Source organism: Canis lupus, chromosome 11 (genome assembly GCF_003254725.2).
Source record: "Canis lupus dingo isolate Sandy chromosome 11, ASM325472v2, whole genome shotgun sequence".
Taxonomy (NCBI): Eukaryota; Metazoa; Chordata; class Mammalia; order Carnivora; family Canidae; genus Canis; species Canis lupus.
Window position 1 is genome coordinate 50,665,748 of NC_064253.1, and position 18,333 is coordinate 50,684,080.

At 53.9% G+C, this 18,333-nt stretch overlaps 1 protein-coding gene across 4 annotated transcripts in view; it reads right to left on the minus strand.

Moving 5' to 3' along the window:
- Positions 1 to 18,333, minus strand: part of CNTFR (ciliary neurotrophic factor receptor) — a 38,575-nt gene that overhangs the window by 16,730 nt on the left and 3,512 nt on the right. For 2 of the 4 annotated variants that reach the window (XM_035697139.2, XM_025432093.3), the window contains exons 2-3: positions 12,986 to 13,095; positions 1,150 to 1,237 (exon numbers count right to left, since the gene is read on the minus strand). In XM_035697139.2, coding sequence (XP_035553032.1) covers positions 1,150 to 1,234 — 85 coding nt within the window. In that variant the 5' untranslated portion in view covers positions 1,235 to 1,237; positions 12,986 to 13,095. The remainder of the gene's footprint in view (positions 1 to 1,149; positions 1,238 to 12,985; positions 13,096 to 18,333) is intronic. The other 2 variants (XM_025432092.3, XM_025432091.3) reach the window with 1 other exon arrangement.

Below are 18,333 nucleotides of genomic sequence, written 5' to 3' on the forward strand. Positions count from 1 at the left end.
TGTGGACTTAACGCTCAAGCCCTTGGTCACATGTGACTCTTGCCTTTACCCAAAATACAGGGCAGGAGCCACACCAATGGGAGGTCTAAGCAGATGAGACCAGCAACCAGAACCTCAGACAGACTGCCTGCAGGTGGGAGTTAATGGGCTAGCCTGGTGGTCCTTTCAGTCCCTGCCCACTGGGGAGCAACCCTGGGGTGGGTAAGGTTCTTTCTGGGTCTCAATGTCAGTCTCACAAGAAACAAGCCACAGAAGCCTTGATCCATTGCCCTCCTTGAGCCCATAGCCTTGAGGGTGGCAGGATGTGCTGTATGCCTAGGCCGCAGCAGTGCCTCCACCCTCTCTGCCTCTACCAACTCAGCCAAAGTTGGCAGGGGGCAGGACCCACCCAAGGGGAGAACTCCCTACAACTTAGAGCTTGTTCAAGGAGATTCAAGGTCAGACCTGACACTTGATATAGCCATGGGAGGTGTTGCCTTAAATGCAGTTTGAGCACTGGTGGTCAAGTTAAGAGGGCGCCTGTTTCCCAGCAGGGGAGGGGCAGGATCTTGCTTGGTTGGCTATGGGAAGAACTCAGCCCTCACTGCACAAATGCTAGGGGGAGGGCAGGAGGCTGTCCCCTTCCTTAGTGTGCCAGCCCTCTGGTCATCTTGCCCGTCCCACATCTCGTTCTCAGTCTACCATCTCTGTCTCCATCTTCCCTTAGGGTAAGGGAAGATAGTCTCAGCCTCTGTCTCTCTCAGTGCCTTCCACTGCACTCCTCCCACAAACTCCCATTTCAAGTGAAATCCCATTTCAAAGATACTATAGGGCCCTATCCCTGGCAGCCCCCAACTCCCAATCCACCCTCCTGTACCCTACATCCACTCTAGTGGGAAGAGGAACAGATCATCAAGCCAGAGATACCACTGGCACAGGACCACATGGAGTGACTGGAGAACTGCGTATAAGACAACGTCAGTGGGTCACCCAGCATATCAGTGTTATTTAACTCCTGGATGTTCGTGTGGGATAATGCCAGCATGTGCCAGTGTGTGGTCGTGGGTGGACGCACACAGCATGTGTTGAGGATGGTTCATGCTCAGCTCTGGGTGGAGGTCAGCCAGGAGCACCACTCCGCCCCCCAGAATCCTCTCCTCCCGCACTCACCCTGAGGACTGTGTCTCTGGGCGTAGACCACGGCAGCAGCGGCAGCGAGCACAGCACAGCAGGCCCACGGGACAGGAGCAGCCATCTGCTGGGAGAAATAGGGTTGGCGGGGGAAGGGGTGGCATCAGCCCAGGCAGGAACCTCCTGGGGACCCCCTCCCTGTTCTCAGGCAAGACTGGGAGATCCCAGCCCTAGAGCTAGGGCACCTTGACCCCAAATGCCCTTCTTAATGGGGCTCAGGATTCTCTTTCAAGCAATAAAAAGCAACATTATTGGCATCTGTAGGCAAAGGTTTGCTAAGATGGTAGAAGGCAACCTACAGTGGTTTGTTGTTCGATAAGGCTGCTGGCTGCAGGATGTAGTCAACCACGGATGAGTTATGGAACATTGGTAATGCTAAGGCCATTTTTCTAAAAAAAAATAATAACTTTACTGGTGAGGTTGGCTAATTAGCTATAAGCATTACAAACTGAAAGGGTAGTATTTGAACTTAACAGGAGGTCTGTAGTTCTCCAAATTGCCTTGAATGGAAGGCCCCCTGCTGTGCTCCTGGGAAGAGAGCCTAAAACCCGGATGCTCAAAAGCCCCTTGGAGGCTCTGAAGCCCTAATATCTGCACCCCCCACCTCTCCATGAGCCTTGCCACTGGACTCTGGGATGTTCACAGCAGCAGGGTAGCAAGGTCAGATGTGACTTTTGCTTTAGTGTACAACAACCATGAGAGAAAGAGGGTATTCACATGTAAGTCCTTGTCAGGGGCCCCAGCCCATCCTTCACCCCAACACATGCCCCAGGAGCCTGAGACCCTCAGCCCAGATGTGCCTCAATGTCTACACATACCTGTGCAGGTACACAAAGCATAGTCAGAATGTCCCCAGAAGCCAGCATGGATCCAGGGGCCCCCTAATCTGTTGTCCTGTTTCATGGGGTAGATCCAGCTGCCTGCCCCCCACTCTACACCAGCACATGATCACAGGGAAATAACTATTTCCTGCAGAAAAAAAAAAAAGCCTCAAATATGACTCTCCGATTCCAGTGTAAGGAGAGAAGGGGACTGTCAACCAGACAGGAAAAGAGAGCTAGAGAAAAATACTGCCAGACACCCAACCAGGGTGAGTGGTACTATCAGAGATATAGCCTGACACACCGCCAATACACTGCCCGAAACAACCAGTGTCCCAGAGAAAGAGCTCCACAACAGCTGGAGATATACTAGGATACAGTGTGAGGCACAATCAGATAAAGCCCGAGAAACAGGGAGCTATCACCAGATAACCAGGCAGAGGCATTGTCAGAGAATAACTGACCCACAACCAAAGGATCCACCAGAAATACTATAAAATGCCTGGCTAATGCAAGCAGACATACCACCAGAGAAAGAGCAAGAAACACAGGCACAGAAACCATCAGTGACATAGGAAGAGAGCTAGAGAGACTGTCAGAAACCTTGCCAGAGAAATTGCCTGACACACAAGCAGAGAAATACCAGAGAAACAGATAGACACAAACAGGCATACACCCAAAAAAACAGCTAGAAAGAGAGCCAGAGACATAGCCAGATGCTCAGTCAGGAAGTATCCACACCACTAAAAACACTGCCAGGGACACTCAGACACACAGACACACTGCCAGACACAGCCAGAGACACTGTCAGAAATACTGCCAGACAAACAGCCAGACATACAGCCAGAGAACTGCCAGAGAAACTGCAAACAGAGCTACAGAGCAGGGAGGAGACAAATGTGGGTGTCAGCCTGTAGCAGTGAGTGGGAGAATTGGAGAAAATCTGACTTCCGGGGGCTCCTTTATGGGATAGGGCTCCTGCCTGCCTATGGCTACACTTACCCCTCAACAGGCAAGTACCCCCCAGTCTGCACCTGGTTTCCTCTAGCCACAAGAGCAGGTGCTCTGACCGCCCCTCCCTGGCACAACCTGTCTCTCTCCAGGCCCCATGTGGCTTTGGCCACTCCTCCCCCATCAGTGACTCCCAGGGCTTTAGCTACCACTTGGCCTAGCTACTGCTGACCCTCAGCCACTTCCCTATCTTCAACTACTCCTCAGGCCCAGAAGGTTAAGACAACGGCCAATGTCAGTCAGCAAGGAGTAGGGCCAGGAAATGAACCCAGGGACTGTCTGAATTCAGAGGGAAGGAAAGAGGAAGGAAGGAGAAAGAAAGAGAGGCAAGAGGCACAGGGCTACCTGGTTCCCCACCTCAACCTCAGCATGTAGCCCTCAGAGGCTCCCCCACCATCTCTGCCATCTGTCCATGCCTTTCTCCTCACAGCCAGGAAGATACTCTAACTTCAGGGCCAGGCCCCACTGCCCACCACATGGGAGCAGGAACCAGGGCCTGGGAGGCAGAGGGAGGGGAACAAGGTTAGATCTCAAGATGGAAGAGGGACAGTGTGGCCGTCTGCTCCCAGCTCATTCTTGCTCTCAGTTGGGAGCCCAGGGGCAAGGAGATAGCCTGGCATGAGTGTGCATGCATATAAGCGTGCACGTGCACACACATGCCTGTGCACATACACACACACACTCAGGCCCCCCTCAGGGGGAGGGGTGGCTTCTTCATCAAAGTCGCCTCCATCAGCCCGATGAGTTACTGTAAGGGCCGGGCCCTGGGCCAACGGGGCTGCAGCCATGGGAGACGGGCGCTGCCGAGAGAGCCAGAGCCGAGTGCTGCAGAGAGTGGGGGATGGGGTACCGAGACAGACACAGCATGGCTGGGGCACCCAGGAAAGGCAGAGACTCAGGGAGGGGGCGGCAGAGAGGCAGGGAGAGAGGGAAAGCCATGAGGCAAGACCCAAGGGACAGGAAGAGACCAAAATGCGGAGAAATGGGAGAAGAGACCCAGGAAGAGAGAGAAAGGGACCACAGGGGATTGGGAGAGATTCAAGGGCAGAGGAAGGGACAGAACCAGAGATGGCCTCTGTGCTCATCCTGGAGCATCTCTCTCAGCTCCACGAGTTCCCCCAGTGCAAAGGGAGGATGGTGTCGGTGCAACCTTCCTGGAGGAGGCTGTAGAGCTTCTCCTCCAGGCGATCCAGGAGTGCAACCAGCCCCCAGGGAATAAGGGTAGACTAAAACCCCACCCTACCCCACCCCATCTCTGCCCCTGTAGATCCAGAAAGCCCTGAGCCAACTTCCTTTCAGAGTCCCAGCTGGGTCCATTCCCAGGTAGGGAGGCTGAGGCCAGAGGCATTCAGGCTATACTCCCACCCTGCCCTAGCTCACCTCAGGCCACCCATCCCAGGGCAAAGAGCATCCTCCCCAAGAATTTTCCAAGTCCACACCCCATGGCTCTGGGATAGATCTGGAGGATAAATCCCATAAAGCCTCAGATAGGGGCTATGCAAACTGGCTGAAGCTCTTTGTAGATACTGCCATGGATCGGCCTGGCCTCCAGCCCCACCCCCACAATGAGGAGGCAACAGAGGGCACTCCACTGACTTGAAAGGAGGCCAGTACCTAGCAGCCCACGCCCTCTGTTAGCACAGGGAGCCCAGCACCTCTCCTGACAGAATCTCACAGTGTCATCATCATACACACACAGGTGACACGCCAAGAGACAAACCGTTGGCCCCCAGCTTACTGTCACTGTCTCACTGTGACACAAAGACACCATTACACAGTGGGAACAACACCCAGTGAAGATGACACAAGTGTATAGTTGACAATGACACACAGGTGTTGACAGTCATTACAGTGACCATGCAGTGGGTGACAGTCATAAACGATGACAGCAACAAATGGGGCAATGACACCTGTTGACACAGACACAATCACAGATGGGGCAATGACACCTGTTGACATGGACACAATCATAGTGATGGTAACCTCAGAATCAAAAATGCAACAAAATCAACAGTCACATAGAGTAACAATCAATGACGGTACATCCACAGTAACACAGGGATGTTGACAGACTCAGTAACATGGATAGTCACACAGAATAATAGTGGCCTACAGTAAGATGGGCACCATGAAGGCTGACAGTCATTAGCAGTGACAGGCTTTAGATTGAGGACCTCAATGACTCAGTTTGAGTCTGGCTTAAGATCCAGGTCCCAAAACCCCTCTTGCAAGCCCCAGCAAGGTCTCAGGTGCCCTGTGCCCCCAACCCTCACCACCTGACCAGCTGAAGGCAAGACCTGAGGGAGGGGAGGTATGAGTTTGGAGAGCTCCTATTTATCCTTGCATAAGGTTACACAGGCCCAACTCTCAGGAATCCATGCCACATTCAGAGCAGGGGTGGGGGGTCTAAGCATCACTGGCTGGGGCCCAGCTCTAACTATGTGTGAGTGTTGATGTGCAACAATATGTTCTGACTTTAGGGTGTTAGTTAATGTGGGTGTGCTGAGGGTCAAGTAGGCTCAATCTGGTCTGAACAATGAATGAACAGGCCCGTGTGATATGCCCCAACATTGAAATCCAACTAAAGTCCCGACCTGCACTAATGACCCCAGGGTCTAGGACCAGGATGAGGTCAGCATTCCTATCTGAGCATGGCCAATGTGACATCTTTACAGATTCTAGTCCACCTAGGTAACTCCAGACTCCAGAATCCCTCAGTGTGAGGAAAAGACACTTTATCCTGGGACCTTGCCCCCTTTCCCTCTTCCCACAACAGCTGTAAAGGACCCATCCTGAGAAAAGGCAAGAACATAGTACAGGACACAGCATGGACTATATGACTCAAAAGCCTGGGGAACTCTAGAGGCCTCAGACCTGCAGAGGAATTAGGGTGGAGCAAGGAAAAGAGACATCTTCACTTGGAGGTGGAGAGAGAAAAATCAGAGAGCAGTGGCAGAGGCAGAGACAAGGATGTGGTGGGCAAGGAGAAGCAGCACTGGCCGAGGGGGAGCCTGGGAGAGACAGGGCTGGCTGGAAGCTCCAGGAGGGGGAGGAGAGGCTAAGACCAAGAGGCCCCCAGATCCCACCAGGCCTAGGCAGCCTGGACAACGTGGGTGGTGGGGGCGGGGGCAGAGGCCTGAGCAGTCCAGAGGGTGTTGGGGGTATATAGGCTGAGGAGGGAGGCCTGGCCCCTGGCAGCTGGCCCTGCAGACCCCTCACCAGGGAGGGGCATGGGCCGGGGTCAGGGGCCAGCTCCTGGGTCTTGGGCTGGCTGGCCACTGGGAAGGCTCCCACCCCTGTAATGTCTCTACCTATCTCTGAGTTTCTTGTCTCTGGCTCTTTCTCTCTGAATCCACACCTGGCCCTCCTCTCAGCTCTTGGTGCCCTCACCCCAAAGGGCATAGGAGCCATGCCTGGGTTCAGGATTCAAGCCTTATCTCCTCCTGGATGTATCTCCACCCACTCCAGGGTCAAGCCCCAGTATTCAGAGGAAAGGACCCCACCCAAATATAGGCCCCCTTCTCCCCCCATAGAAGGGGGCAGGAGAAGCTCAGCACCAGTGGGAGGGGGGCCAGGAGGGAGGCAAGGGGAGCAGTCCCCCAGCTCCAGTCGCTGGCTGAAGTTGTGGAAAAGCAGGCGGCCCAATGTGAGTGAGTTGGGGGGGGTGGGTATCCGCACCTGCTGTTGTGACCTCCACAGCCGGAGATGAGGGCCTGGGGGGGACAAGATTCCTATGGATTTTGGCAGCAGCCTGGACTCTGAGTGCTCAAACCCCCCACTTCCAGCCTCTTGCACCGTGGGGACCCTGAGATCAGCATGTGCATGCCCTGCTGCACGTGTGTGCAGGCGTGTTGTAGGGGGAGCCTGGGGCCTTCCCATGATGGGCCTGGCTGGGCAGCAGGGAGGTGTCTGGGGGAGGTGGGAATCTGAATCCTACCAGCCCATGCCCACAATGTGGAGCCCTGCTCAGAGCTCTCCATGCTGCCTGGCGACCTGGCATGGGCTTGAATGCACACATATATGCAGGCCTGGGCTACAGCAACCCTCTAGGTGCAAAAGGTCTGGGCTTTCTCCCTCAAAAAGTCATCTGGACCAGCCCCCTGCCCTTCAAATGGAGAAAAGGAAAGAGCAGATAAGCATGTATCTTCCCTTTGGGCACATGGCCTCTGGACAACTTCACAGAACCTCGTGTACAAGCACCAAATCCCCTATCTCTTAGCCCCAGTCCAGGGTCTCTTCTGGCTTCTAGAAGAATCAGGAGGACCCCTCTACCTAGAAAATAGAGCCATGCACCAGTCAAGTTAAGTTCGCCGGAAATGGGGGATGCTCTTCTTGGAGGGACAGACCCTACAGCGGGAGGTTAGACAGCTGGAAGAACTCCCATTCATGATGGGGGATGGGCAGAGCACTAGGGTTCAGTGAGATTTCCCTTAACTAGGGCAGGCGGGGGGCGGGTTGCAGGGGGGCAGTGGCTCTCCCAGCTGATAAGGCAGGGCAGGAAGGAGGCTGCAGGCTCTCCATGAAGAGAGAAGAGTGGACAAAATAGCTTTCCAGACTTGGGGGCTGGGACAAAGACCTACTTGCCTCAGCATCTCTCACTACACCCTACCCCTGGCCCCCTCACTGTTATGGTGCAGACACACCCTCAAAGGCCTATGCTTGCAAGCTTGTTGTACAGGCGCGCGCGCGCGCACACACACACACATGGAGGAGAGCAGCACTGCATATGAAGCATTAGCTTCTAACAAAAGGAACTGAAGATGATCTTTCTGACAGAGCTAGGGCTGATTGGGAGGAACAGAAACTTCCCGTCTTCATGTAATAGTGTCCTGTTCTCCCTGCCCCCCCTAACATGCATGCACACTACACACACTACTTCTGAGGAAGCTTCTGGTCGGCTGGGCAAAAGCAAGCCATCCTTCCTCCCCCTTACTCCCTCCTCACAGTGGGGAAGCCAGAGCAATCTGTTCCTGATGGGTAAACACAGGCATGAGTACGTGCGCACACATGCTCACACACACAACAGCAATTCAGGGTCACACAGCACCCAGAGCTCACTTCTCCCTGAGATGCAGCACATACTTGGACTCTCACTACCAGCTTGCGGAGCTCCCCAAAGCCCTCCCTTACCTCTGCATACACAGGGCCTGAGCTTCAGAGAGCTTCACAGACACACCCCGGCGGCCTCTCATGGGCACTGGCACTCAGAGTTTCCCATTGTGACCACACACCTCGGCCTCCCACATGGACACCCACTGCCACAGCTTCACACACGCTGTGCATGCACACACGTATTATAGTCACACACGCAGACTCTCACGCGCGCTCACTCAAAACAGTCACAGTCTCACATATGGATGCCATCACATGTTCAGAACAGTCTATCTTCTACATAGATACCAGTGCACCTTCAGAAACTCAGTCCCCTAGTCGCCCTCAGCCTCTCATGCTCTCACATCCAGCAGTGGGAAATACAAAGATACACACTCCCGACAGTCATTCCATGCTAGGACCTCAGATTGCCCAGGCTGTACTTGGAGGGTGGGGGCTAAAGCTCAGGGTGGCCTAAGGAAGGAAAGAAAGAGGAAGTTTCTTGGTCCCAAAACTGCAAGTAAATATAATTTTCTAGGTGGCTCCTTCTTCCCTTGACCCTGCTTTCCCAGCATTTGGGAATAAGCAGATATCCAGGCCAGACAGTACGGGGTGAGGAAGCCCCTGGGTGAAGAGATGGTGGCACTGGGAGTAGCAGGAACCAGAAAACCTAAGAAATCAGCCCACTCCCCAGTCCCCTCCTGCCTTCCCAGAGCAACTCCTCTTGTCCAGGATGAGGATCAGCAACAGCTCTCAGCCTAGCCACCTGCTGTGTGATCCCAGGCCTCTTCAAAACCTCTCTGTGCCCACAACTATCTGTAGTGCACCTGTCAGGCCTGACTGCAAGAGGCAAGGTAAGGAGAAGGAGATGTGGCCCAGACCTTAACCCCCAGCCCCTGCCAAGGCCCTGTCATCACTGTCAGGCCCAAAGAGAGATGGGGACAGCATTGGCCAAGCCAGTGCTCCTCTAACCGCTGAGGACAAGAATTCTAAAGCGTCCTCGGACCCTGTAGCCCTGCCCCCCATCACAAGAGAAGATGCTGTGTCGCTGTCCAGGCAGAATGGAATCCAAGCTGTGCTGGCCAGGCCCCAACCCAGGAATAAATGGCAATGCTGTTGACATCCTTACCACTTGCCACTCCAGGTGTAGTTTGGGCCCTGATGCCCTATCCTAAAGGGAGCATGATAGGCTCCAAGGAAGCTAATCAGGGCAGCAAACACCAGACAGCAGGGGAGGACAGAAGGAAGGAACCCGGGTAGGGCAATCCCATAAAGCCAGGTGATAGGGACTTAAGCAAACAGTGCCAACAGAAGAAATCAGGAGGGAGTGTCTAGGGAAATCAGGTGACACGGCCCAAAAGAACACGGGGACCAAATGAAAGTAGGCAGTGGGGACTAAAGTTTGCTAGGAGGTGGGGACAAATGAAGCCAGGCAAGAGGCCCACAGGATGTGAGAAAAGAAAGATTATCAAGAGCTCATCCCCCTCTGTGTAGATGTCACCCCCATACCCTGGGCCTCATTCTCAGTAGCCCCCTTCCCACCCAGGTGGTGGTCCCCTCCCCCAGGCCAATGGACACAGCCAGAGCCCCCTCCTCTCTCAGAGGCCTGGGCCGTTTGCAGCCAATGGGCCCCGGCCCCATCCCTGGGACCTCAGGAAGTCCCAGTCCCTCCCACCGGCTGCAGAGGCAGGGGGTTGGGGGGGGAGAAAGAGAAGAGAGACAGCTTGGCAGGGGGAGCGCGCCGAGCAGCCGCGGGGGGCGGGGGCCGAGAAAGGAGCGGGAAGCTCCGAGGCGGGCTGGCGGGCTGGTGCGGGCGGGGGCGTCTCAGCGGCGGCAGTGGGGGTGACAAGTTCTCTGGCCCCGTGGCCCCGCGCCCACTGACCTGGGTCCCCGCGCAGGCGCCGGGTCGGTGCCTCCGGCGCTCCGTGGGTCCGCCCGGCAGCCCGTGGGCATCGGGCCCCCGGGGCTCGGGGCTGGGGTCCAGGAGGCCCGGGGCCGGGGGGGGGGGGCAGGAGCCCCCCGCAACAACACCCAGAGTCCGGGCGGGCGGGCGGGCCAGGGGCCGAGCTGAGCTGTGAGCAAGCGAGCGAGGCGCGAGCGGGCCGGGAGGAGGGGAGGAAGGAGCGCGCCGCGAGCAAGCGAGGCGAGCTAGCAGAGGGAGCGAGTGAGGGACGGCAGGCAGTGAGGTCATCCTTTGAATCTAATTGTCTGAGTCAGGAGGAGATGTGGCACTTGATGCTGGGGGAGGAGAGGGGGAAGGGACCCTCGGCTGGGAGCCGCGGCCCCTCCTCACACCCAGGGCGGCCGGGGCCTCCCTTCCCCCGCCCAGGGTGAAGTTGCCTCAGGCCAACTACAAGGGACCCCTGCACGTCTCAGGGTTGACTGACCTCTACAGACAGGGGGAGGGGGGGTCAATAAGTCATGAGATGTGGGACCCAGTCCTACATCACCCCTGGAGAGTGACCATCTTCCTACTCTCTGGAGGTGATGGCCACCTCCACCCAGGCCCAGGTGATGTTCAGAAATTTCGGAGGTCACTGGGAGCCCCCAAACCTATCCCTAAATCTTATTCCTATCCTTTGAGGATAAAGGGAGAACTTCAGCCAGCCTTCCAAGTTGCCTTTGCACACTTTAGGAGCATGGAGCCCCCAATTCTATTCCCCAAGTTACTTCTTTATCTGGGAATTTGGGGGAATCTGGACATTGAACCCTAGCTCATCCTCCTGCCCTCTGAGAAACACTGCACTTTGGGAGGCCTGACAACCCCCAACTGACCCCAAAGTTCTCCCTATTCAGCATGCCCTACTCTTCAGAAAGGGCAAGAACCGTGTCAGATTCCAGGGCTACTCTACAGTGGGGGTGAACAGAGACAAGATGGGCCCTGGGCCTGGTAGCTATGCAGACCCATGCATGCACATATAAGCACATGTGCACATGTGTAAACACACAGGGGGGAGCGCCAAGCAGCTGGGGATGCTCATACCAAGGGCCACACACTCCTCCCCTCACCCCATGGGGGAGGGGTGATAAATATTTAAGGGGCTTTTAGCTCAGAAGGGGCTGAAGCTGGAGGAGGGAGGGGGATCCACGATGCCTGATTAATGGGGTTACAGGCTTGGATCAATCCATCTGCCCGCTGCTCCCTGCTCCCTCCTCCCCCCTCCTCCCTCTCCCTCCCTCCCTCGGCCTAATGCGCTTTATCAGGAGACGCTTTTCTGACTTGGCAGCGTCGGGTGTTTTAAATAGACCCATTTAGAGCAGGAGTTGGGGAAGAAAGGGGGGGGGGAGGGAGACAGAGATGATTCAGGAGAGAGACAAGCCCGGGAAGAGAGACTGGGAGAGGAGAGACAAAAGGAGATGCAGAGACATGGAGATAAGAGACTGAGGAGACTTCCAGGGACACTGATATGGGAGGTGGGTAATAGGAAGCCAAGGGGAAGCTATGGGGCCAAGGAGCAGAAACTAAAAAGAGAGGAGGGGGTGAGGGAGGGGGAGGGAGAGAGGGAGGAGGGAGGGGAGAGGGAGGGGGAAGGAGAGAGGAGCCACCAGCAGGGGGGGGTGGGGGGGCGGGGACGACCGGGAGAGAGGCTCTCTGCAAGGGCTGAGGGCTAGCCTGGGAGACAGCAGATATCTTTTATTTCCAAAAACAGTTTTTCATCCACTTTGTTAAATTAAAAAGCTGTTTTTAAAGTGGTGCTGGAGGTGCTGCAAAGGGAGGGTAGACAGAACTGCCAAGTCTTCCCTCCTAGCCTCCTCTTGGGGAGGGGCACAGAAGCTGCCTAACCCTTAACCCCCCAGGGGTGTTCTCTACCTCCCCTGCTCTCTGGTATCCTCTGGGATCCAAAGAGATACAGTCAGGGCATCACAGCTACCGTTCGTTGGCAGAAAGACCGTCTGGCCACAGTCCCTCCTGCTGCAAGGAGCCCAGTCTTGCCTGACCACTACTAGCCTTCTCTTCTCCAGTCCCAATTCCAAATAGATAAGGTGTTCCCAATTGTAGGGGAGGATTTTGTGCCCTCACAGCAGTAGCTCACTTTACCAACAAGCCATGAGACTCCTCCCAGGTGTGCCCCCTATAAATATTTATTATCTATTGTTGTGTTAATCTAAACTTCTATCAGATACTCTACCCTAGTCCTTGGGTCTTCTGGGAACAGAGAGATGGGAAGCTTAACTCTCTACAGCCCCCTGAAGCCTCCCTTCCTCCTCTTCAGAACCCCAACTCCATTTTAAGTCTCCTTTATGGCCACATGTTGGCCTGGGATACCCCACCCCACCCTCAACAACACCCCAGACCTAGTTCTGAAGGGTCAGTCAGTCGGCCCAGGAGTGGGGCCGGGAAAATGGCCAGTCTGTTTGGGAGCTGAGATGAAAAGCCGACTGGCCTTTGTGGGCCTCTGGCGGGTTTTGGACAATAGGCCCTTCCGTTCCGCTCCAGCGCCTCAATTCCTTGGACGCCCCCACCCGGGGCTGCCAATCGGGGGCCTTGGCTGGCCTTAATGAAAGGCAGGGCAGGGTGAGTCAAGCCCAGCCCCATGGCTGGCCCCAGAAGATTTTGGAATTTCCGACCCCCATCCCATCTACTCCAAGCCCAGCTGCTCCCCCAGTCAAGCCAGAGAGATGCTTTAGGGGCAGAAAGGGAGCCAGACAATGAGACAGAGCATACTCTCACGTCCAGGATTCAGCCCTCTCCATGCAGACCTGGCTTTGCCCTTCCTCTTTATGGACCTGTCATAGGGGATGAAAAGCCTCAGGAGGAAGAACAGAGGGAGAAAAGGAAGGGACTTCAGGCCCTCCTTCACTCACATTCCCAAACCTATAGCCCCACCACACCAGCCTAATGCCTGATTCCCTGGAGACTGACCTGCCTCGTTTGGGTCCCCAGCACATACCTCTTCACCACCGGCCGTACACGGAACACATCAATGTCCTCCTTCTCCAGACCAACTCTTTTCAAGACTTCCAAAACCAAGGGGACAGGATGATGTGACAAGGCTGGATTCTAGGAGGGCAAAGGGCACAAATCAGAGGTCACAGAGAAGCCACGGGCCTAAGTCCTACTAAGAACTCATTCCATACAACCTCAGTGAGAGAAAGGGAGACTGAGGCAAGTAGCAGATACCTGTCTACAAGAGAGAAAGTTGGGAATAGTCCAGATTCCCTCCAGCACCCCTTGATGACTTCAGGTTCTAAACCACAGGGACAAAGGGAGGCCAGAAGTGGCCTAACACCACACATGCATACATACCCACAGACAATCCAAAGTCCCCACACAACCAATTCACAGGCACAAGTACCTCCAATCACACACTTTCACATGTGGCCACTGGCAGGGCAAAAACTCCCACCATCATACTATCCTCTTCTTTTGCCTCATCACCATGATTTATTGAGCATCTGTTATGTGCCAGGAACTGTGTCAAACACTTTATATGCATTATCTCATTTAATCTTCATGACTTCTCCATGAGGTAGGTTCTATTATTATTCCCATCTGACAGTTGAAAAAACTTGAGATTCAGGGAGGTTAAATAACTTGCCTAAGACCATACAGCTGATCAGTTCCAGAGCATAGATTTGAGTCCAAGTCTAGTTGCAATGCCTTTATGCTCTACCAGTTTACCTCTGCAGTTCTCTCTCTTGCCTGCGCAGTGCCTTTTCCAGTAATAATAGTAACAGCTAAAAAAAAAGAAAATAGTAACAGCTAATGTTTGTTCAGTGTTCTTAATGAGTCAGATGTAATAAGCACCTAACATACACTTTGTACCGAATCAGCAAAATGACTTTGCAGGTAATCCTGCTTCCATTTTACAGATGAGGAAACTGAGGCTCAGAGATCAAAAGCACCTTGTCCAAAGTCACACAACTGGTAGTTGATACCTAGAAACTAGTTGATATAGGAGCTATTATACTCAGGGCTGTCTTGAAAGCCATTATTGCTTCTATGGGCTCCAGTCACTTAACAGAGCCCTCGCCTTCTACAAGACCCCAGGAGATCCTCAGGGTCCAATTTCCTCTCTCTCCCCCAAAAAACAGGTCCCAGATGTGTCTGACAAAGGCATGATTGGTCTAAACACATACCCATGAGAAAGGGACTCCATATCCCATCCAACTCTGCCCAAAGATGCAACCAGGAAGAGATGGCCACAAACTAAGGTATTAGAGACAGGCTGGCTGGTGGTAATAGATATAGACACACCAAGAAATAGGCCCCAAGAGAGGCAGACAGAGAGGAGGTGAGAGACAGAGAGACACACATCAAGCCAAAGAATAGTCAGGAAAGGAGACCATAGAGGGAGAGGAGGGTGCAGGTTGACATGAAAAAGCACAGACAGATACACACTAAGACAAACAGACACAGACATACATAAAGAGCCCTCCAGGGGCACCTGGCTGTCTCAGTCAGTAAAGCATGTGTCTCTTGATCTTGGGGTCGTGAGTTCAAGCCCTGTGTTGGGTATAGAAATTATTTAAAAAAAAAAGAGAGAGCCCTCCAACCTTCATTAGAAAAAAATTGTGTAAGCAAACAAGGCTCAGGCTGTGTGTGGCTTGTGTGTATGTGTGTGTGCACACGTGTTGGGGTGGGGGTATGCATGGTCTGTATCGCTACGCACATTACACCAGCTGCTTCCAGCAATTTCATCTGATTAATAATAAATGCCCCATAATTACAGCTGCTCCCCCAGCCCTTCTTCCTGTTTTTTTGTCAGCTGCCGCCAGGCCAGCCCCCTACAGACCCCCATGGCCCTCTCCATCCTCACCTGCTGCCTTCTAGGAGGCTGAGGGGACATAGGCTGATGGAAGAGGCCAGACTCCCAATGTGAGAGGGAATACCCATCTCCCTATTTTGGATCAATGCCCTCTGCCTCTAAGCAAAAGATCATCTCCCTTAGGTCTCACTCAATGCTCTCCCCTACCCTGGGTATAACATACTGTGCCCCCTAACATGGCCTAGGGGCCCAAGTCTGGGAAGCAGAGAAATGAACTTTAAACTCCCCTTGCCTACTCTTTCTCACTTACTGGCTGAAAGAAGTCTTCATTCCCAAACTTCCCCTATCCTTGGAACCCCATAGGCCCAAAAAAGGAAAGGACTAGTTTGGAGGCCCCCACCCCATCATTCCAACCCCAGCAGCCCCAGAATTTCTGCCTACTTGTGTACCCTATGTTTTGGACACTCAGTGGCTCCACCTCCATTCCTGAGCCCCCCACCAGGTCCACCTCCTTCTAGGCCTCCCACCCTAGCTCTCCAAGGCAGCTCTATCAGAATCAGCTGCGGGTTTGTGCTGATCTGTTTCTAATCGCTGGGGCCTGGTTCACGCTTGCCCCCCCCCCCCCCCCAATATTGATTCCATTATTTGGAGAGTCATTGACGTCAGGGACCTGGATGAGTGCCAAAACCGCCTTCTCTCCGAGCCTGGGCCAGGGCCCAGCCCCCCCAATCCTACGATTTCACAGAGGGGCCCAGAAAGGTCAGTTTACAAGCCAAGGTCACACGGCATCTGCCCTCAGAGGCTGGGCTCTTCTTACCTTTTTGGGACCACTGTGCAGCATCCATCTCCTGGAAAAAGGGGATACACAGAGGCCTGAGGGTCAGAAGTGAGGTGGGAGCCTATACAAGGGGGTGTGTAAGAACCTCACTGGGGCTCAGGCTTCAGGGAACGGCTCCAGGAGGTAGGGATGTGGACAGTAGCTCAGAAAAGGCTACTTAGAGATTTTTTTCTTTCCCATAGACTTATTTTTTTTAAAGATTTTATTTATTCATGATAGACACAGAGAGAGAGACAGACACAGGCAGAGGGAGAAGCAGGCTCCATGCAGGGAGGCAGATGTGGGACTCGATCCCGGGTCTCCAGGATCACGCCCTAGGCCGAAGACAGGCGCTTAAACCGCTGAGCCACCCAGGCTGCCCCATGGACTTATTTTGGACATCCTGAGGCTGGACTTGAAATGGTTACTACTGACTACTTAATTTTTATGTCTGATATCAGATGTATCTTCAAACTCTCCAAGAAGGAAATTCTTTGCAGTGTAAGATAACAGATTACCCCAAATGTTGCCGTAATTTGGAGAACTGGCACCACTCATTTTATAAATCTTTGTTCCATATATAAAACAGAGGCTCTGTCTCCTATGTATCTCCTGCCCATGCTGCCTCAGTTTCTCCATACTCTCCAGTGTCTCCCAGCTCTGTGTCTATCTTATCAAGATGCAGCTACTGCTACACCAGCCCACATCAGCAACTCCTAAGCTCTGACTAGATAGGGTATTTTTAGGCTCTGAACCCCGTGTTCTCAGACAGACATTAATAACCAATATGATTTGTGGCTCCCACAGTAGCTAGACAACCTCAGAGCCTAGGCTCAGAGGTGGGGGTCCACTGCCTTGGCTAGAGTCCAAGAAATCCTGACCTAGAGAGACCAAGGGCCACATTCACAGTTGCATGAAGCAAAAGGACCTTCCCACCTTCTGGAAAACCCTGAAGCTGAGGAGAGGACAGAAGTGACCTCCCACCTCTGCCCCAGTCTCCCTTAGTCCTGACCTTTTCAAGGAAGAAGCTGCCTATTTTCTGCACTCCTTTGCTGACTACAGCCAAGGCCTTCCTTTATTCTAGACTACAAATCATTCAGGGGTCCTTTGAGCCAAGTAGGGGTAATGCAACAGAGGGTTTTGGGTCTCTAGCCACAAACCCCAGAGAGGTCCCCCTCCTTGTCGTCTGTCCCGTTCAAGGATTCAATCCTCAACATTTACTGAACACCTAATCCCTGTCAGGTACTGTGCTGGGAGTTGAGAATATGGACCTGCCCACATGGAACACTCAGTCAGATGTGATAAAAAAGATGCATTGTCTACTCAACATGGCCCTCCTACCGTGTCCCGGGTCTGTGCCAATTGCAGAGTACAGTAATGAGCAAAGCAGACAAGAGCCCAGGTCCCACAGAACTCACAGGCAATTACTGTGTGACCTCGCTGAGTTTCGTGAGGGGAAAGTATGGGTAGTGTAAGGTGGGGTACTATCCTAGGTATGGGGAAATTCCTCCAGGACTGAGGACTCTTCAGTCCCTTCCTAAACTAAGTGTAAGGTGGGGTACTATCCTAGGTATGGGGAAATTCCTCCAGGACTGAGGACTCTTCAGTCCCTTCCTAAACTCCAGGAGCCCGCGCCCTGGTGGAAGTCACCAGATAGTCTAGCTTGCAGTTCCTTCCACTGTAGGTGTAGCCCCACCTTCCAGGAGGTGGTTCTGCAAGCAGCAGGGTCTAACTCTTCCCCATATCTGCCCCAGCTCCCCACTTCCACCCCTTGGTCCCTGGAGCTCCAGGCTCTGGTGACTCCCAGCCCAGCATGGTTCTGTGCTTTGGGGATTCTCTTTGCCCTCTATAGACAGAGGTAAAGGGAGGTGATGACCTCAGCACTCTCAACCCACAGGGACCACTTACTTCCCTGGCCCCTCCCCACAGGAAGCTGGTGCCCAGGGGTGTATGTGGTCACCCAGGGCCACAGTTTACACAGTTGAGGTCTCCCCAACTCCCTTCACCCCATGGTGTGTCTGGAGGAGGGGTCAGCTCTCAGCCTCCTAGCTCTCTGGGAGCCCCCCCACCAAACCAGGCACACATGGTCCTCCCCCCCCCAAACCCATCTGCATTTCAAAGAAAATCTGCTCCATATGTTTTGATTCATTTACACTTCAACTCACCATGGTGGGGCAGAGAGCAGGCTGCCCTGCTTCAAGCCCCCCACCCCCCATAAGGGGGTGGGGAGCATGTGTCCCCTTCTGGGACAGGGAGCTGATATAGGACCCTTTGCTTCAAGCTTCCCACCCCATATGGGGGCTGGGGAGCACATGTCCCCTTCAGGGACAGGGAGCCTGAGGACCAGATCCCTACTGCCCTCAGGGTGCCCATGGGGTGACTGTGCACCTCAGGGAGCCCCAACTCACTGGCCTCCATAGTGGGAGGGCATGTAAACCCAGCAGCATTTGTAAAGGCAGGTGAAGTCCCAGGATAGGTTACATCCCAGCCCAGCCCTCCCCTACAGGGCTACTGCTCCTTTAGGAAGTAGAGAATGCTGGTCATACCACAGAGACAGCAAAAGGGCTCAAGAGACATTCCAGGAGACATTGCGAGATATAACTTGGTCCCTACCCTTCCTCTCCCGCAAAGGCAGAGAAGAGGCGGCTTGGTTTCAGTTGAATCTCCTCCTTTAGCTACCTTTTCACCACAGATCTGGGCTACCATCTACCTT